General features: G+C 43.0%; 1 protein-coding gene across 3 annotated transcripts in view; it reads left to right on the top strand.

Moving 5' to 3' along the window:
* Window positions 1-1,952, top strand: part of LOC310828068 (uncharacterized protein) — a 29,130-nt gene extending 27,178 nt beyond the window's left edge. For all 3 annotated transcript variants that reach the window (XR_014556600.1, XR_014556601.1, XM_083705160.1), the window contains one exon: window positions 1,388-1,952. Coding sequence is in view for 1 of the 3 variants with exons in the window: in XM_083705160.1 (XP_083561286.1) it covers window positions 1,388-1,586 (199 nt within the window). In the remaining 2 variants the exon portion in view is untranslated. The remainder of the gene's footprint in view (window positions 1-1,387) is intronic.
* Window positions 1,953-21,126: the final 19,174 nt, after the last annotated feature.

Genomic DNA, 21,126 nt, shown 5'->3' with positions numbered 1-21,126 from the left:
AAGGCTCCTCCTAATGCACAGCTACCATCCTCTTTTTAATTCTGCTGTCTGTTGGTTCAAAAATTTTGTAGGTGAGATCACTTTTCTCTGGTAGCTAATATCTAACCCACTTTGAGACCTTTTGAGTCCAAATTTAGTCTCGAATCTGTGAGAAAGGGAAGTTGGAACAATATGTGTTTGTGTGTGTGTGTGGGGGGGAATCCTATCCCTTCAGTAAGGCTACGCACAATTTATAAAGGGAAAAAAGCCCCTTTCTTGCAATGTACTCTCGACAAGCTGCCTTTTCCAGGCAACTGAGGAACAGTAAAGAACTATTCTAAGTTCTGATGCACAGTAAGATTGCAGCTTGCCAGATACCAGAAGGTACCTTTAAAAAACAGGCTGAATAAAATATGGCAAGTTGTGGATCTCACCATATGTTGGAACATTAAGAACTGTGGACTGACACCCCACATTATGCAGAAAAGTTCACCCCCCCCAGTTACACAACAATCGTTCACATGGTGACCTATGTCAGTCATGGAACTGAAAACTGATGAGCTGTTACACTGCTTACTATTTTCAAGGATTTTAGTGGATTTCTCAAAGCCAATCCATTGTTATATTTAGAAGCGAATTGTGAGCAAATATCTCCCCCTCTGAACAATGCCAAAAAGCTTACAGGGAGGAGAGTTAATATGGCTCAAACTACAAACAAGCAGAAAATAACATTGTAATTGTAATCACCAAATTACACTGCTAAGTAGCAACCCCACACATCTGCAGTCAAAATTCTTATAACCAGCCAAAGTAGTTTAACGTAACTCGGGTGAAATTGGGGGTTGTGAAGAAGGGTGGTCTGTTGAGTCTGGCACCAAGCTATTAAATTTCCACATAGTTTGACAAAAGTTACTTGGGTCAGGTGAATACAACTTCACCAGCATTTTGAGGTCAGTCAAAAAAGATTCAAAACAGCATTCTAAATGCCTTCCTAATGGCCTGTAGCTGCAAATGTCCGACCAAACTTTAAGATCGTGCTTTCAGTACATTCTGTTCCCAGAAGCTACTGAAGATCTGAAAAGAGTCCACATCACATCCCTCTTGAAGAAAAAGAGCCAAATGGGGCATTTTGTCATCTTTCCGAAACGTGCTACTATCACCTCTCCCTTGACCAACTTGCTGTTATCTATGTATTCATCTTAGCAATGTCCTCATCCCACAGAGATGTTACACCATCTGGGCCTGATGAAAAGAAGACACAGAGCTGCATCTCATCATGGCTCGACTGACGTGTCAGCCCAAATTGTTTCACTGCTCTGTTCTGCTTGCAAAATCTCTCTTTCTTTCTTCCTCTCTCACTCCACTCTGCAGATTCCAATTGTTAAAAACTTTCTTCTTTGATCTCTAGGACACGAAAGAGCAGAAACTCTGCAGCGCTAATATTGCTTGTCACTACCAAGAAAATCGAATACCCAAGGCTGCAGATTGACTTCAGAAAATTAACTTGGACATTGCAGGGAAACTCTTGGTCTTTTGAAGTTGATGGAAAAGTTACAGCTGTCTTCTGCAGTAGACAGGTTCAGCTCCTTGCTCCATGCCTTGGATAGGAAAAAGCAATCAACAATCTTTATTTCATTTCAGAGCTAGCTTGCTTTTCTTTGTTGGTCATCATGTCTAGAATAGGGAGAAAGTAGCCACTGAACATACCTAGGGTCAAGCACAATACTCTTTTACCCAGACATTGCAGTGGATACACCAGAACTTGTTGGGAATAGGTATGGAGGAGAAATTCAATTCAGTATGCATTTAAAGCCGTATCTAATATATCATGTTTGCATTTTCCAAAATAACATGCAAACTGAAACACATGTATCCTAATTTGCACTTATCCTAATTTTCCAATGCTGTTCTTGAAGTAAATAATGCTTACAAAAATGTAAATATATTAGGGGAACTGGGCATAAAAATGAAGTTATTCACAAAAGCAGGATACAAATGTGTGTTATATTAGGGGAAATCCCTTGCAAAAATGTGTACATTTGTCAAAACTGCACATTAAAAATTGTTTATTGGGAGAAATTCACATTGAAATTAGAATTATTATTATTTTTAAAAAAACACACCACAAAATGTAAACTGGACCTAAGATTGGAAAAAATGAGAAACTGAGAGAACTGAGATTAACAGATCCTTCCACCTCTAGTTGGAAGTCCAACAACATCAGGTTCTGCATTCTTGCTCTAGACATTTTTTCTTACCTTTTGCTCCAGTTGAAAGTAAGCTGGAGATGGTTGAGAAACTTGTGACATGGTTGCTAGACAACTGCAATATTCAATGCCCCCTAGATTTGTGTATAATTTGCAGGAGGAATTCAGTTTTCAAACCTAGTATATTTACTCAGAAATGTCTGCTGTGATTTTTAATTTTTGGTAGCTGCATTGTACTATCAACACTCCCTCAGGATTGGAGCCCAATGAGGCTGCTGGGAAAAAGGGGGAGGTATCAGCATGCTTGAGGAAACATAAGGAGCCCCCCCCCCACTAAAAACATCATTTTATTTGTATGCTGTCTTCCCATAGTTGAAACTATGCTCAAGACGGCTTACAACATAAGAATTACCGTACATAATTACAATTACAGAAGTCATAAACAATAAATAAAACACGTCAAAAAGTACACAACCAAATGAAAACAATTTCCACATAAATCATAAGATCGAAAACTAAAGATACATCAATAACAGCAACAAGCTCTCTCAACAATCCTCTAGCCCAAGAATCTGTTCAACAGCCTCAGCTTTTGTAGCTGGAGTCAGTCAGCACTCCACTCTCCTAGGCCATATGGGAAAAGGCCAGCAAGGCAGGGTGCAGGGCTCACAGCCAAGATGGCCTCATTTAAAACAACACAGATAAAAATTAAAAACAATTTAAAAGAGAAGCCCTCTCTGCTGAGCAGCAGCCACAGTCCTTGTGAAGCCTGTCAAGCCCCTCCCCAAGCCATGTGGAGAGAGGCAAGGGCAATGACGACTGAGCATGCTCAATAGTCATGAGATGTTCAGGGTCAGCTAGAGAAAAAACCCTGAGGTGGTGGTGGTGGAATGCAGCATTCAGGCAAGAGGGCATAACTGACTGACTGGAACCTACAACAACACTCCTGATAGGTGGTTGAGAATACAGTGGTACCTCGGGTTACATACGCTTCAGGTTACATACGCTTCAGGTTACAGACTCCGCTAACCCAGAAATAATACCTCAGGTTAAGAACTTTGCTTCAGGATGAGAACAGAAATCGTGCAGCGGCAGCAGGAGACTCCATTAGCTAAAGTGGTGCTTCAGGTTAAGAACAGTTTCAGGTTAAGAACGGACCTCTGGAACAAATTAAGTACTTAACCCGAGGTACCATTGTACATGGTAGATTTGTTGCAGATCACACTTGTTCCTTCACAATCACCAATTCCTCCTCCCTTTAAGCAAAGGGTGGGGAACTTGTCCAACAACATCAGGATAGCTACAATTCCCATCATCCCTGACAGCTGGCTACACTGGCTGAGGCTGATGGGAACTGGAGTCTAGCAACAACTGGAGAAACACAGGTTTCCCATCCTCACTTTAAATAAATGCCGGGGTACACTGCTTCACGGGTATCATAATGCAATGGCGATGTAAATAGGCAGGCGTGTGCTTGAGTGTTCTGCTTCAGCTGCACTGCAAAAATACTGGTATAAACACAATTGCTTCATATCTCAACAATTAACTGATTTGAATACCTAGAAGGAAAGAAAAAGAGTATCCTATGAGCTAATTAACTGCTTACACTCCTCCTGCCCCAGAAATGCTAAGACTGGTTTTATTCTTCTTCTAACATAAAATTTTGCTTCAGTTTCCAGAAGTTAGGGTAGTTTGGTCAGTGGTCGAAAGCTTGCCTTTTGTCAGCTGTGCAAAAAGGTAGAGAGGTCATTTGTCTGCCTTCTATTTAATTCAAGAAATTCACTGTCAAGGATTAAGTTATCTTTGACTTCTACTGTAGGGCGATTTTTATTCCTCCTGATTTGTAGCCTGCATTCATGACCTTCAGAGTTTGTAGAGCCTGAAAAGCAGTGTTTGTTTCATGTGGCATTAAACTCAAAGGTTATTTCATACATAAAAGAGTTGAGGAACATATACAGAGCTAGAAACAAGGGTAAGTTAAAGGGATGGATTCTGCTGGTGCAATGTTCTAATTTCAGACGACTCAAATCTGGACAGCAGCTAGGGTGGTCTCTTGCAAAGGATTTTGTTTGCAGATTTGCGTGAGAAATAAAATGTCTTGAATTAGGTTGTTTGAGTGGGTTCTCTCTGGATAACCTCAAAATATGTTTCCAAACTTTGTTACCCATTTGCTGCTCCCTGCTTAGTTTCAACACCCCTTTCCTATGCCTTACCTCTTCCCTACCACCAACATTTTTGATCCCCCATCATATGTAGTCAGAATATTAACAGGATTAGAAATTCAAAGAGAGCAGCAGCAGGTTGAAATCTCAGCTGGTAGCATGGCAAAGCAAAGAGGAGAAGAGCTATACAGGGAGACAAGGGAAGAAAAAAACAGCTCCCAGTCTCTTCTTCACCCCATGCAACTTAATGAGAGATTGTATACCTTAATTGATAGATTGTATACCCGAAGGAGCATCTCCACCCCCATCATTCAGCCAAGGGCCTTCTGGCGGTTCTCTCACTGCGAGAAGTGAGGTTACAGGGAACCAGGCAGAGGGCCTTCTTGGTGGTGGCCCCCTTCCCTGTGGAACGCCCTTCTAGCAGATGTCAAGGCAATAAACAATTATTTTACTTTTAAAAGACAACTGAAGGCAACCCTATTTAGGGACGTTTTTAATGTCTGACACTGTATTGTTTTTAATATTCGGTTGGAAGCTGCCCAGAGTGGCTGGGGAAACCCAGCCAGATGGGCAGGGTATAAATAAATTATTATTATTATTATTATTATTATTATTATTATTATTATTATTATTGCCATCTCTACTAACCTGTATTCTCTGTCTGCACAGTGCATGTGCTGGCACATTATATTTTTAAAGAAATAACCTTTGAAGCACCAGCCACTTCCCATGGTATGTAAAACTGCAGTGGCATGTAACACAGAATCCACATTTTCCTGGTATTCAAATCTTAACTCAGATCCATGCACCCAAAAACTCGCCAATGCAATTATGCAGCTGCTGTAACACAAAGGGTCATTTTACCCAATCATATGATTACTCATTGTCTGAATAATCCATTGCAGATTTATCATCACAAATATAATTTTCATAGTGACTGATGACTAGAGTATGGCCTGAAGGCACATGAGGCTGCCACCTTGCTGCAGTTAAGCAGGTCTGGGTCTGGTCAGTGCCTGGATGAGAGGCCAGCTGGAAACCATATGTAATGTGCCTTGGGTTCCACGGAACAAGGCAGAATATAAATGTAATAAAGCAAAACATCATTATTCAGTGCAGACAGTCCACACATTGGGCAGAGTCATTAAGTAGCCACAGATCAAGTGCTACACCTGCAGGTGTGAATTATCCCATGTTCGTGGTATCTTCTGATTGTATGAGTCATACAGTTTCACACAGCCTTTTTTTGTTAGACCATCATATACAACCATAGCTTAAATTTTAAAAATCATTTTAATCCGTATCAAAATTTCACAAAATCCTAAACATTGAAAATGTATACCCCTGTGCTTTTTGTTTAGCTATTAGGGGAAAAAAAGAATAGTTTAACATGATTGCCATCAATGCATACTGATTTTAACAGAGATAAAAAGTGGCTAAGCCGTGATGGGGTTTGCAACGTAGAGATTTCAAGGTAACAATTTTAGTATTAAGCTGTAAGAAATTAGTCTGTACTAAGAGAGAGCAGCAGGATTGATAGCTGAATCAGGAGGAAACTGAATAAAGAATGTCTGTGACAATAGGTAGCGATTAAGTATGATAGTGACCAAGGATTGTCTGTGAAATGCATTAGCCAGTGTTCCTGTGGCTTTTTTGGGGGGTTTCCTCTGCAATTTCCTCCTTTTGAAGTTTGCCTTTGTCCACCTTCTGTATCCATTTTATCTTATGCCAATTGCTGTGTCATTCCACATTTTCCATGTCCCCCTTCCATGTCACTTCATCTTGTCCTTGGCCTCCATCAATCTCTGTCTTTCAATCTCTGTCTTATTCTTACTGCTACAAACAGAAAGCATCCTATTTTTGCATCCTATTTATGCTAAGTCCCACTCCTACAGGTGAGCCGGAGGGAACTTCTACACCTGCTTCCTATTATGGGACACAGTAACACCACCACCAATAAGAACAGCAATCAGTTGGTACCACATCTCAAAAGCTGGGACTGTAGAACAACTATATTTAAAACAGCAAACTTACCACCTAAGAACGAGGGGAGGAGAAAGTCTTCACCTGTCTGGTAGCTTCCATCAGTTTTCTCCAGTACTCTCAAGCTCCAAGGAAATATCAGGTGCTTTGGTCTCTTTCGTCTTACTTTTGTTTATATAGATGTGTAATGTGAGGACCTCTGGTGCTAGGTGAAGAAGCCTGGCATCATCCATAAGGCCATGAAGGAATGCTATAACAACAATAACAACAATTTTTATTTATACCCTCCCCTCCCTGGCCAAGACTGGGCTCAGGGTGGCTAACATCAGGTATAAAAAAAATTGATTAAAATACAACTTAAAAGCAGGATTGAAATACAACTTAAAATGCAGCCTCATTTCAGTGGAAGCCCAGATCAAAAACTGTTTGTGGAGAGAAAACGTCAAATCTTCACCAAGGTCAGCTATCCGGATTGGGCCAGAAAAAAGCCAGGGAAGTCCCCATATAGGGGTTCCATCACAGAAGGAAAAGGAAAGTGGGGGGGGGGGGGAATCGAGTTGATTCCAAGCCAAAGGCCAGGCAGAATAACTCTCTCTTACAAGCCCCGCGGAAAGAAATCAGATCCCGCAGGGCCCTGGTCTCATGAGACAGAGCGTTCCACCAGGCCGGTGCTCTGGTTGAGGCTAATATGGCTTCCTTAGGGCCCGGGACCTCTAGAGTGTTGCTGTTTATGCACCTTAAGGTCCTCAATGGGGCAGACCAGGAGAGGTGGTCCCGTAGGTATGAGGGTACTTTGCAATGAGTATTCTGAACAAATTCAACCCGAAACAACAGTTATTAGGAACTGAGTGACAGGGCCCTGGGGCCATTGGTGGTTGTGCTATAACCCAGAAGTAATGCATGTAATGATCAGTCCAGGTTCACCTGCACATAGCTGTCAACCGTCTCTTATTTGGCGGGAAACTCCTTTATTCCAACGCCATTTCCCGCTGCTGTCCCTTATTGATGATGGGACAGCATCATGTCCCTTAAGTTTCCCGGGTTTCAAAGGAAGCAGCTCCTCTCCCTCCCTCCCTGCTGGCCAGGGAGGAGGGAGGCTCCAGCTGTGTTGCCTGGCTGCGTTGCTCACCCAATAAGGAGTCTAAGAATGACTGGGGGGGGGTGGAGCTTGCATACCTTGTGCCGATCAAATCGGCCGCGTTGCCTGGGGACTCGCCTTTGCTCATTGCTTCCCAGCAGAGAGGTGACAATGGTTTTGCTTGCTGCACCCCCTTTGCCGGGTTGCTGCGCTGTGGGAACCACCGCTTGAGGCTTCGTTTGGCTGCTGGCTGGGCTTTCTGCCTTTGGCTCGGAGGGGCTCAGAAGTTGAACATACCTGTGCTCGGAATCGGATGGATACGTCATCGACGGCCCACTCACCCTTGCCGGGGAAAATGTCTGTCTGGAGTGGGGGCACATAGTGAGGGGAAAGGAAAGGAGCTGGTTGAGTACAATGGCGGGCGGTGATCTTGTGGGGGGCAGCTTTTGGATTTGTTTAGGAGGCTCCTTCGATTGACTTATGGGGGAAAGGAAAGGAGCTGGTTGACTAAAATCCGTTAATTTGGCTGCTGTTCCCTTCTTTTTGAAGCTGCTGGTCCCTTATTTTCAAATCTGTAAGTTGACAGCTATGCACTTGCAGGAGCTTAGAACCATGCTCATGGTATTTATACCAAGATGGACCAATCCAGAAGCTTCACACTGCCTGCCAATAGCAGAATCTCATTTAGCTCAGTGTGCTCCAGTTTACTGTATGTTTCCATGTATAACACCCCCACGTATAAGACACCCCCTATTTTGGGGGACTAAAATTTAAGAAAATGGGGGGGGGATGACCCAAAATTGTTGAGCTTTTTTGGGGGAAGATCCCCCAGAGTTGTGGAGCTTTGGGGGGGGGGAATGCAGAAAATCACTTACGCGTCGCAGAAGCCAATAAGCATCTGCCCGTTCGCCAACAGCAGCCGGCAATCGCCTGCCCAATTGCCAAAAAGCAGCCCTTCACACAGCAACCAATCACCTACCCAGTTACCATAGCAGCAGCCAATCAAAAGCAGCCCTTGTCATAGCTACCAATCAACCACCAAATCGCCAATGACAAACTGCAGCTTGCGGGTGCAACCAATCACCCATTCCCCTATGCACTATCCATGTATAAGACGACCTCCATTTTTAAACATTATTTTAGAGTAAAAAAACCCTTGTCTTATACACAGAAAAGTATGGTATTTATTGAGGGCTTTTGTATTCCCCTGAAGAACAGGGGTGGGTAATTCCCCCCCCCCCCCCGTTAAGGCTCATGTTGATATACAAAGTCCTGAAGGACTTGGGTCCAGGATACCTTAAGGAATGCCTGAGCCTTGCTATCCCAGCCTAATCATTGAGATTATCTGGAAAAGTGCATTGTTTCCTATATTGTGTAAATGGTCCCATGCAATGGAACACTCTTCCAGCAGAGATTCGGCAGGCAGCCTCGCTTTTGACTTTCAGGTGTCTCTTGAAGTTTTTCTTATGGCTGACAGGCCTATGCAATTGTTGAAGGTTTTCCTGTGGGTATCCAATCGTTTTAATGATTGCTCTGCACTGCGTTCAATGGTTTTAAATAATGTTTCTATATTGCTGCTCTGATGTATGACATTTTGTGAAGGTGGTATATAAATACTTATATAGATAAAGAAATAAATATGTACAAAAAATAAATATGTACAAAATGTCTTCCTTTTAATTTGGCCATATTCTGCCGGCATTTCCATTACTATTTTTTTTCCTTTTTAAAACAAACCTTTGATTTGGTTGCTGCTTAATAATTCATAGTTAACACTAACTCTCTGCATGCCCCCTTTTAATGCTTTTTTTTTTTTTTTTGGTCTTGGGTTATGCTTAGTTTAGTATACATTTGTTTTCTTTTAATGTTGGGATTCTACTTCTTGGTTGTTTTTTTAAAGTAGTAGTTCTGGGTCATTGCTAAGCAGCTTGGGTGTCTGCTTTTGGAGGTGAAAAGCAGGCTATACATTTATGTATAAGCACATAATGAATGTGCAGATGAGAACTTGGCTACCCAACAGATTTTGCACTTCTCTGAATGTGTCAGTGCAATGCAAGCAGCTTAAACATATCAAAATATAGTTTTAAGTATGTATTTAGGGAGAAAATACCAACTGAAATACATTTTTTGAGATAAAAAAATACACATTTAAATAGTATTTAAATACGAGTTTCTAGAAGGTTTTTTTAAATTAGGAGATTAATGCACAAGTGGAACAAAATTATGCACGAAACATGAAAAAGTGACATGGACTGGAAATAGGCAGATTTATCCGTCCTTATTCTTTTCACCTGTTCTCTGAAGACAACAATCCCATTTGCCACTAAGGGAACAATCTTATGCACAAGACTCTGGCGTAAAGTAAGCCAGTGTAAATCAAGCCGTCACAAAGTTACGCTGGAGCCAAACCCCATTCAGCATCAGGGCTGCTCCTATTGCTCTAAGCCTGGCAGAGAGAAAACAAGCCTTTAAAATGGTATGTTACACCACGTTGCCAGGCCCCATGACAGATGAGGACCCAGTGTGTTGAGGACCCAGCCCTAGTCCCCCTTCTCTGGTCCAGTCCCTGCAACGTCTCCAGAATGCCACTATTTAACACCAGCCTCAGCTCAGTCAGCTTCACCTCAGCAAGGAAGAGCAAGCTATTCCAGCATATCTCCAGCTGAGCCAGGGTTGGGAACTTAACACTAGCTGAGCCAGGAATCTGTCGGCTGAGATGGAGATCTACTGCGTCTTAAGCTTCTCTGCGCTGAGGATCTCACCATAGGATTGTCCCCCAAACCGCTGGACTCTTCTGTACATGCCACCCACATCCAGCCCTTTCTAAGCGAACCTAAGTGCAACCGCAGAGCCCACAAATAGCAACAGACAGAATGATTTTCTTTTAATTATCATTTTCCGGCAATCAAAAATAATCTCATTTTCTGCAATGTTAGAAGATTTTAAAAGGGCATTTTAACTCATTTTAATATTGCTTTTTAATTTAAAGACAATTTCACTGCAGGCACCACTTCCCGGGCACACTAATGGTATTTAAAAAAGAATATGCACATTAACTTTTATAGTGTCATCATGACCTGTAAGTAGTCAAATGTGTCAAATCAAGACAATGTCATTACTCCCAAACTGCCTGATGCCAAATCGGTTAATAGCTCATGGGTAGCAATTATGCAGTGTTTACAATTTTAGAAGTTTTTTTGCCATCAATTTTTCCCTACAGATAGACTTGATGGAAATATTTTGAATTGACTTTTAACGTCTACGGTTCTGACCAGCCAATTTGACACTTGCAGCCAAACGTCTTGTTTGTTTGTTTAAAACTTTTTATTTGTTGCAGAGAGCTGGTGCAAACTTCATGATGTAAATGTGTTTCTGATGAATTTAGGTTAAACCACAGAGGCTGCATTCAATACACTCACATTAAGAATTTTGATGTCACAAAAGTTCAGAGTTCATTTTGCCTAAAGCATTCATTCCTCTATGGAGGTTTCAGTGAAGTACAGCAAAATGTGACCAGAATACCTAAGATGGGAACAATATTCTAGGTTATCACTAAGATAAAGAGGATTAAAATTACACTTTGAAATACAGCTCTGAATGCAGGGCATAATGTGGAAAACATTTTCAAAGAAAGAAAAAGGATTTACATGCTACCTAAGGATTAGCGAGATGCTGTTAAAAGAGGTGCTAGGAAGGTTATAGCTATACTTTCCCTAAAAGAAACCAGCAGGGAAAAAAAACCCTCCAAAGGTCAAGGAGTCTTTCACAATGCGAAAAATGGGATTTGGATATGCTGGTAATTTACATAAACTAGGCATGTAGGCCAGCATGGTGCTTTAGAATATAGTAGGGGCGACGCAGCCTTTAAATTAGGAGCAATTTCCGGCCAAGAAACATTTTAAGGAAGATTACAGATTCTGCACTCTCTTCACATTGGGCTAATGCGAGACCTGTCTGACTGGAATATGTATACTAGAAACTGAAAACATAAATGGAAAATGCTTCTGTTCTGAAAGGAAGCTGTGCTTTGCTTATATTTTATTTTCATCTCTCCCAGTAATCATGCAGCAGAAATGCACAGCAATTGTTGCTATGAAAATATAAAAGCTTGTAAAAAAAGAAAGAACAGTAGTGTAGCATGTTCCAGAGTCTCTAGGCCCAGAGTCTGGGAAGCGGTGGGGTTAGGCTTTTCACTCAGTCATTGGGCAGAGTCTGCAAAAAGGAATGGGGCAACAGCATTACTGGGGTGAGCTCACATCCACTGGTCCCATCCACAGCTTTCAGGAGAAACAGGGAAGATGTTGCACCTGTTAGATGCAGCCCTCCAGCAGAGTTTCCTCAGAGAGGCCAGCTAGTATGTGGGCGAGTTTCCATCTTGCCTTGCCTTGGCAACTACTGCAGTGGCTGTTGCTGCTGCCCTGGGCCTTGCAGGAGCCCAAGGGAGGACCATTCATTTCTCTGCTCTTGTCTCACCAACAGAAATACAAGGCCATTCACACAGAACACAAGGACTGCTAACAACCCTGAGCTCCAGTGGTCTGCAAACAGTAGGTTATTCTGGGGGCCTTGAAAACATGGCCTGTTCCATTCCCTAATGCCAGCTGAGAGATAACAGTCTCTGAAACAAATCTGCTATGTTTCCTTGCCACAAAGCAAATACACCTCTGTATCACCTATACTGCCATCAAGAAGGAGATGAGTAAGACGTTCAAGCGCATGTCTGCACCTGGGAGTCAACATCCACCTTACCATGCAACCCAGCATCCTGATGGGGATACAAACTGCCCCCTCCCTGCTCATCAGATCAATCATCTGATGAGCAGGGAGGAAGTACAGTGGTACCTCGAATTACAGACACTTCAGGTACCGCTAACCCAGAAATAGTACCTCGGGTTAAGAACGTTGCTTCAGGATGAGAACAGAAGTTGTGTGGCGGCGGAGTGGCAGCAGCGGGAGGCCCCATTAGCTAAAGTGGTACCTCAGGTTAAGAACAGTTTCAGGTTAAGAATGGACCTCCAGAACGAATTAAGTTCTTAACCCAAGGTACTACTGTAATTTTAATCCCCACCAGCTATGGAGTGGTGGTTGCCTCTTTTCTGCTCATCAGATTATCCTTTGGAAGTTTGCAGGAGCTGACACTGGGCTAGGTGGAAAGTGTGTGGTAGTTACACCTGCCTTTGGTCATACCGATCTCTAGTGGGTTGGCCAAGGGTGAATACAGCCCTTGGATCAAAAAATGTTTAGCAACCCTTGCTGTGGGCCTTAAAAATACACAGCTGGACTCCAGTTTGCAGCCAAACTTTTCTATAGCTGTGCTTGTCCTTTCCCGAGTTTACAGCCACAAGACCAAAGAAGAATTAATAATGTTTTATCCTTTAGGGTATAGCTTCTATGAGGCATTTCACAAGTTGCAATTTCAAGAATTGCTATGCTGTCCTATCTGGAATATTAGCGCTACATTTGTTTTTCTCACAGAGTGGTTCAGTAAGTTAATTAACTAATTTGCTTAACACCCTAGCAAGCAGGATCCATTGCCTAGTTCAAATTGTTTTCTTAACCTGCTTTTTAAAAAGTTTAGCTGTAGCACTTTTCTAACTACTTGAATAGCTTCTCCTACTCAGCTGTTTCCCAGACAACATTTCCAGCGCTGGTTTATCTTCAGGCAGGGCCTCAGATGTCCCCACCATTACTAAATAAGGAGAGCCCAACAGACCTCTGCATTCCACATGAATTAAGGTAACTTATTTATGCACATGAACAGGTAAGAAATGAAGTTCTCAGGTAAAAGATGAAAGCTTTATGCTGAAACATATTCTAGAGCTAGAACGTCATGCAGAATGTCATTCTGGGCAAGTTCAATGGCCTATGTATTCAGCAGTGGCAAGACAGGTGTTCCTGGGAAATCCATAAACAGGGCAGGATAGAGATGTCTGTCCCTGTTGTTCGTCCACAGAATCAGATAATCAGAGCTACACAAAGCCATTGATAAACCCACCCTCTGTGGAGATGTCTCATGCATATTAAGACACCAGGGCTGGCCTCAGACTTTTTTTTCTGCCCGAGACAAAGAACATATAGTCCCTGTCCCTCATTCTACGTACACAACTTCCAACTAGACTGGTAAGTCCATGCCTTAGACCCTGGGCCGCTGCTGCCTGGCACAATACTGAGCTGTTGACAATATTGGAATGGATGGACAAATGACTTGCCCTTGTTATAAGACAATGCTGTAATTTCACTGCCATTCAACTTCACCGGATGACTCTGGTATTTAAAGGGAGAATAATTTATCCTATTCATGTTCTTAACCCAGTCTGTCATGAACTGGCAGGATGATGGGGAGAAGGAAGAGGATCTCAGCAATGAGTATAGAGGGCAAGCAGGGTATGGGGAATGAAGTACTCACATGGTGATGGAGGATGATGAGGGAATGGGGGTCAGTGCCAAGGGCCCCTGTCTCTACAAACATGGCAGGCTCTAAGGCACAGGGAGCAGTGGGCAAGGGTCCACAGCCCAGCTCTCTAGCTGTCTGGGTGGAGCTTGCTAGCTCTGGGAGGTGGCGTGTGATTCCTCAGCTGGAGGAGGCTTGGAACAGGTGAGGGTCACCTGCCTCGTCAAGCCCAAATGTTGCAATCAGCATGCAAAGTACAAAAAGAAGCAGAGCTGGGGTGTTGTGTCTGCTCAACTACTCATGTTGATGGATCTTGGCTTGGATCCTCCTGGACCGCTACAGGACTGTGTTTTGAGTTTGACTCTGGACTGTATCCTGACTGCTGAACTTCAGACTTGGCTACTTGGATTGAGCCTAGACTGCATTTCCTGGACTTGGCATACTGACTTGCTGCCAGGTAGGCCAGGGGTTCAGGACACAGTCTGTATTTCCATATACATTTTTATCCGGTCTTTACTCTTGACTTCTTATATTTCAGCCCACAAAAACCACAGGTTCTCAAGCCCTGATGTGGCTAACACATGTGAAGCACCCCTTTGAAGACTTGAGATAAGAGAAGCTGTTCATCTATCTAAGATATGTGTCTGCAGGCAGTCTCCCACATCTGATAGGATCCCTTTGCTGCTCAATTTTTCTGGCTAATGCAAGATGTCACTGACAAAAAGGGATTACAAGAAAGGACCTCTTCCATCCTGGCAGCCCAGAGTTGTTCTAATGGTGCCTTAAGGCCATTGGCAGCCAGTGCTGAATGAAACAACCACACAAGTGATCCAACAGTCTGAGTTATGTCATGCTATAGCCAAGGACTGAAGTCAGCACGTTTATTGTCTATATAGTAAAATCTCCTGAGTAACATAATCTAAGCCAGGTGACCTCCCTTCAGTTACTTGGGGCCCAATATATTACACATTCTTATGTGATACCTATTCATAAAAAGAAAAAGAAAGGAAGTTCCTTTTAAAAATAATCATCCATATTTTGTGATCTAAATGATAACCTGATTTGATTTTTCCAACTTTCACTTGCTTAACTCTTTAACCGTGTTGAATAAGCAAATGATACCACAGACTTTATCAGAAACAAGTGTGTCTTTTCAATAACTAAAAGAAAGCAGGGCAAAAAGTGAATGGGAACCTGTGCATTCACTGCTTGCTTCTTGAACTCTTTCTTGGGGCTGATCCACATGACTCCATTTTGGAGCTTGGTCTTAAAGGTCGGCTCCATTTTGGAGCTCGCTCTTAAAGGTCGGCTCTTTTAACCCATCAGCTTTGTAGATGTTTGCGTGTGGTGGCTGGTCGTCTGCATAGGTTCACTGTAAGTCCAATCGGCTGATGTGACTATGATGGGCTGCGTGCAACCCCCCCCCCAAAAAAAAAAATCAGACTGCAAGAAATGTCAGTCACAAGCAAGAACATTTATGGCTACATTGTTGGTCTGCACAACCTTCTGTGCAGACGTATAAGGAGAGCCCTGACTAGAGAATAAGGGAAAGCAGATGTGTGGATGTGTGCATGTGGACATGTGAAGCATGAACACAAACTGGAAGGGCCACAGCTCAGTGGTAGAGCATTTGCTTTGCGAGTAGAAGGTCCCAGGTTCAAGCTTCTGCATCTCCTGGCAGGGCCTGTTTGAAACCCTGGATTAAAAAAAAGGTAAAGGTAAAGGACCCCCGACAGTTAAGTCCAGTCGCAGATGACTCTGGGGTTGCGACACACATCTCGTTCTATAGACTGAGGGAGCTGACGTTTGTCCGCAGACAGTTTTTCTGGGCCATGTGGCCAGCATGACTAAACCGCTTCTGGCAAAACCAGAGCAGCGCACGGAAACGCCATTTACCTTCCCGCCGAGGTGGTACTTATTTATCTACTTGCTCTTGGACGTGCTTTCGAACTGCTAGGTGGGCAGGAGCTAGGATCAAATAGCCACTGCTAATCAGTGTAGCCAATACTGAACTAGATGGACTAATGATCTGACTCATTATAAGGCAGCTTCCTGTATTCCTATGCTACATCTTGCAAGGATTGGGAGTGAGAAACTGGGCTCAGCAGGGAATCCAATGCTGGGATTCAGAGGCTCAAGTTAGCAAGACATGTGCTTAGTTACTGCCATCTCCAGTTCCATATCATTTTAGATGCTAATCCTATTGAGCAGGAAATCCTAAATATTTTACTTTGGGTTTTTTAATGTGCATACATGCAGTGACTGTGTGTGTGTGTTAAGAGTTTCCTGGAAGGTTGAAAAACACGGCCATTTGGATAGTTTGGTAAATCAACAGTGACAGAAACATATCAAGATAGCAAAGCAGCTTGCAAATTCAGGGTCATGGTGTTAAGAGAAATTCCTCATTTCGCTAAGTTTGGGTATTACAAGAGGTTTTTACCATCTTTGTTTGCTGTCTTGCACTGTTTTAAAGCAGATACAATGTTTTGACCTATATAGGAAGGCTAAATTGTAACTTAAAGCCATACATGTGCTTTCCCAGAGGGAAATTCCCAGGACTTTGCCTTAGGCAATCAGAATGCGCTGGAAGAAGAACAGCGTTAGAGGTAGTTTCCAACTAATAATGTTAAGCTACAAAATTCAGGAAGAGCAGACATATTGGGGACAATTCACTAGAATTTCTTCTGCGTAAACTCCGTTGGGATGAATAAGAGCTCTAAAAGGACGATCATGCATTTGAGCAGCTACTAATCATTGCAATGGAGTTTTAGCAAGAGATCTTCCCTGTGGATCATACCTACAGCGGAATCAAACTTCTCTGTTTCAATTTTCAGGTTGAAAATGGTGCTTTCAAGCATGGACTAAATGTTTTCCCCCCCAAATACTAAACGGTGGGAGTGGCTGCTGCTTCACTTCTCTGTTGCTGCTTTTAGCATTTTATCCTCACAGCTGTGCTTTCTTCAATTAGTCACATGGGTGATCCTGTTAAATTGGGGAACCCCTAAGGAATAATGTCCCGGCAGAGAGGTGTCCAGTGCTGTGCTTTGAAATGCTACGAGGTCTATATTTTTCAATCTGTAAAAGAATTTTGTTGCAGCATGTTACAAACATTATGAGCGCTCCAGTTCTATATAAGCTATAGCTTGTAAGATGATCATTAGTTTCACAATCATGTAGTATAAATTTTGATACATTATTTTTTAAAGACCATGTATTCTGGGCTCATGTTTAAGTTGATGTTCTCCATTGACTATCTGTCACTGAAGAAGACTCCATAGTCAAAATGCAGCTGGCTCAGGTATTGGCTTCAGATAACATCTGTCTCGTGCAATTTGCACATTCTTTAATTCTCATACTCTGTCTCTCTATTGGCCATTAACTAGGAAATCATTTATATAAAGTTGAGATATTTAAAGATTTGGATTTTGATATTTGTTGCCGGAACTGCTTGGGATTTGGTCCTCTATGAATGGATATGGCTATCTCTGTGAATGCTGCTTCTGTATAAAGAGCTGTCTTTCCCATTGGGTTTACTGGCGCGTTGCGCCAGGGCGCCGACCTCTCAGGGGCACCCCAGTGAGTGGGGAAGCTATGCAGCTTTGCCGGCGGCCTCCCTTTTCCCTCCTGCATGCCCACCAGCTGCACCCCATCAACCATATGGCTGGCAAGCGTGCAGCTTGCCTCCCAAGCCTCCTTGGCAGGAGAGCCATCCCTTCAGAGGCTTAGAATGGAAGCTGTGCCCTGCCAACTATATGGCTGGCAGACGCGCAGCTTCCTTCCCAAGCTTCTGTGGGACGAGAGTGATCCCGCAGAGGCTTGGGAAAAGGTTGACAACTCTGGGAAATGGGGGGTGGGGTCCCGGAGGGATCTTTGCACTATGGCGCTGGATATGCTTAAGACGGCCCTGCCTGTATAGTTGACATATGGTGTTAAGTAGCATTGCTAAATGTCCGAGAAAATCTGGACGTGCAGTAGCATATGTGCAGTAGCCAATGTTGGCAGTGTTGTATCTGCCTGTATGCACAATCTCGCACAAATTATGTACATTTGGTTGTACGCTTATAGTCCATTGTGTGCAGATAATGGGCAGAAACCTGATGCTTGCCTCCAATGATGTGTGCAGGGCTATACAGACCTGAAGAACAGCACAGGGCTACTGATATGCTTAATAACAATACCTGTTTTAACTGTGCATGCTAAGAATTTGTGCCTGGGTTTGCTTGCTTTCCATTTCCCTCCTCATCCCCTTTCCCTTTTGTGTGGTGTCTTTCATATGGTGAGCCTAAAGGCAACTCATATAAGCTGCTTTAACACACATTTTCACTGAAGGGCAGGATAAAAGTGTTTTAGATAAGTTGTCTTTTCTAACAGTTTGTTTTTTAAAAAATACTTAAGTCTTTAATTTTCTCTATTCCAATGGGAACTGACTGTGTGAAGCAAGGACTGGGAACTTCAAGTCTGGAGGCTGAAAGCAACCCTCTAGGCCTCTCTGTGTGGCCCTCAGAACTCTCCTCAGGCCACTCCTCTCACTTGTCCTGCTTTGTACCAAAGGTTGTTTTTTGCCTGGCTGGAATGTGTCTATGAACTCTGATAATGCTTCCTGATCACCTGGAAGGGGAATGGAGAGTACGTAGAAACTGTACAATGGTAACAAGTACTGTATTTTTCTGTCTATAAGACGCCCTCATGTATAAGATGCCCCCTATTTTTGACATTATTTTTAAGGAAAAAAATATAGTCTTATACACGGAAAAATACGGTACATTAATTGCTTCGCCCATTTTTTGCCTTGCCCATCACTGGCATGTAGCCCACAGAAGATCGTCTAGAAGGCAATGCAGCCCTGAAGAAATGGCTGATCTGAACATCACACCAGCTGCAGAAGAGGAAGTTGAAGCATTATGAGATAAGAGGCTACAGTCAAGGATTGGGCTGATTATTTAAAGTCAGCAACTAAGCCATGCATACAAAACTTTTCACCTTTTCCCTGTCTCTTTGGTCCTTCCTACTAATAGCACACAAACCCTATTGAATTCAGGCCCAACCCAAATCTATTTTCTACCACAGTAACTACAATCATTGTGATTATTTTCAGCCAATGAGAGGGAATGGGGGAATAATTTTCTCTTTTTCTGTCTTTTAGTAAGAGAGTGTTTTGTTATGGTACTTCCGTTGCGCTTCCTTTTCCTATAAAACAACTTCCCGAGCAAATGAAAATGTGAAGGCTCATTGCCAAATACAAAGCACCGCTTGCATTATGAGCTACGGTATATTGTATTTATTCACATAACTTAATGAACAAGGGCCGCTAAGTCATTCTGTATATTGAATACATTTATTAAAATAATCTGTTCTTGAACAATCTGAGGAAAAAAGGCACTTGTCAAATAAATTATTCATCGTAAGTCATTAGCTGAGCTCCACTGCCACCCCACCCTTGTGCTGTAGATCGCACTTTTGCCATATGGAGAAATAAAATGCATTCTAATTTGTTTTCTAATAAGTACTAATTAGTTCAGGCCTCTGAGAGAGCTATGAGGAAATAAAGAGTGTCCTTGTAGCCTTCCAAACAGAAACCTAAAGCTGCAGCTGATAAGAGTCTCACACTGCTTTCCTAGTAAAGACTGTAAGAAGAAATTGAAACAATCCCTCATGTAGATGGTAGTATAAAAATTAAGCTGAGTGAGTCATACCCAACACAGGCACTTATAGCAGGGCATTGCCTCGTTCCACTACTCTGGCTTCATACTAGACTTGAACTGTAGGATCAGGCGCCAATGGCCCATCTAGTCCAGCATCAAAGTGGCCAACCAGATGCCTGTGGGGAAACCTGCAATCAGGACCCCAGCACATGTGCACTCTCCCCTCTTGTGGTTTCTAGAAGCTGGTATTCAGAAGCATTACTGTCTTTGACCATGGGGGCGCAGCTTAACCATCATGGCTAGTAGCCATTGATAGCCTCATCCTCCATGAATTTGTCCAATCCTCTTTTAAAGCCATCCAAGTTGGTGACCATCGCTGGCTCCCATGAGAGCAAGATCCATAGTAGAACTATGTGCTGTGTGGAGAAGTACATTCTTTGATCTGTCCTGACTTGAAGGACGGACAAGGGGGACGGATAGCAAAGAAGTGGAATGAACACAAGAAGTTGTGTGAAACGGTGGAGAATCAAATGGCTAGAGGACAACTTTTCTTCCATACCGTTCATAGTCTTTAATTCTGAAATGCAGGAGCACATCGTGACCTATCCTACAGCTATTCCCCTTTGCTGAGCCCAAAAAATGCGAGCAATGGTGTTGATCCATTAAACTGAACAGTTGGCAGTTGTAGAATAGCTGTTGCGCAAACACTGGGCTTTAACAAATGCTCTTCTGCCAGGTGGTTTGAATACAGCAGGGATGGAGGGACACAAAGGAATTGTGAGGCTATGCGGGGCTTGAAGCAGCTGTGAGGAGGTAAAGGGAGGAAGAAGATGGGGTTGGTGAAGGGGGTGGAGTGAGGGTTGGCGAGCAAAGCAAACAAGGCTAGCAGCCGTGTGTGTGTGTGTAGTGATGATGTCATTTATGCAACCTACTTTTGGAGAAGTTGTGACTCGCTTGTGGGTCTTGACCCACCCCACCAAAGTCCATTGGGCCCAGGGCATTGTTTGATCTTGGGACATCTGGGAGCACTTTGTAGGCCTCTGATATTCATGGCCTGGTGCAATGTTCTCTTGCTGCCTGTTATATTTCCCCAAACCTCCTTGGCTTTTACTGCTGCTCATGTCTTGCTTCTCTACTGCTCATTTCCATAAAGGAAAAGTTCTTTCTTTGCTTTGTTGCTGCTTCCCCTGATTATATCCCACTGTGGCCTCTGTCTAATGCTGTTTCTTTTTTTCACTCGAAACAGCATGCAATTGCATTTTTGAGTTAAATGAGTGAGGACGGGAAGGGAGGGAGCCAAGAGCAGACACCATTTCCCGAGCCTTTCCTACAGGTCTGGCTCAAATCTTCCACTGATTTTACATTCTGTTAGTTTTGTTTATGACCCACCATGGTGGGATATTTGTATGCTGCTTGGAATGTAACGAAACAGCCTGAAGTTGAATTTCTAGTGGGAGCTTCCAGAAAACCAGTCAGAGTTCAGCTCTTGTTAGTGCCAGCGAAGTCGGATTGGTTCTTTGCCATCATTAAAACAGTAAAGTATTACATCTGCTTCCCTTGCATTACAAAGCAGCTACATAAAGCTCAATACGGGCTTTATTATCCGTTGGACTTCCTATGTCTTGCTCACAATGCCACGCTCTCCTCTTTGCTGGCATAGTCCCTTCTGCATCCGGGCTGCCTC

Source organism: Podarcis gaigeae (genome assembly GCF_964106915.1).
Source record: "Podarcis gaigeae genome assembly, chromosome: 12".
In the NCBI taxonomy this organism is placed as follows: Eukaryota; Metazoa; Chordata; class Lepidosauria; order Squamata; family Lacertidae; genus Podarcis; species Podarcis gaigeae.
The sequence above is the reverse complement of the archived record's forward strand: the minus strand, read 5'-3'. Positions and strand labels throughout refer to the sequence as shown.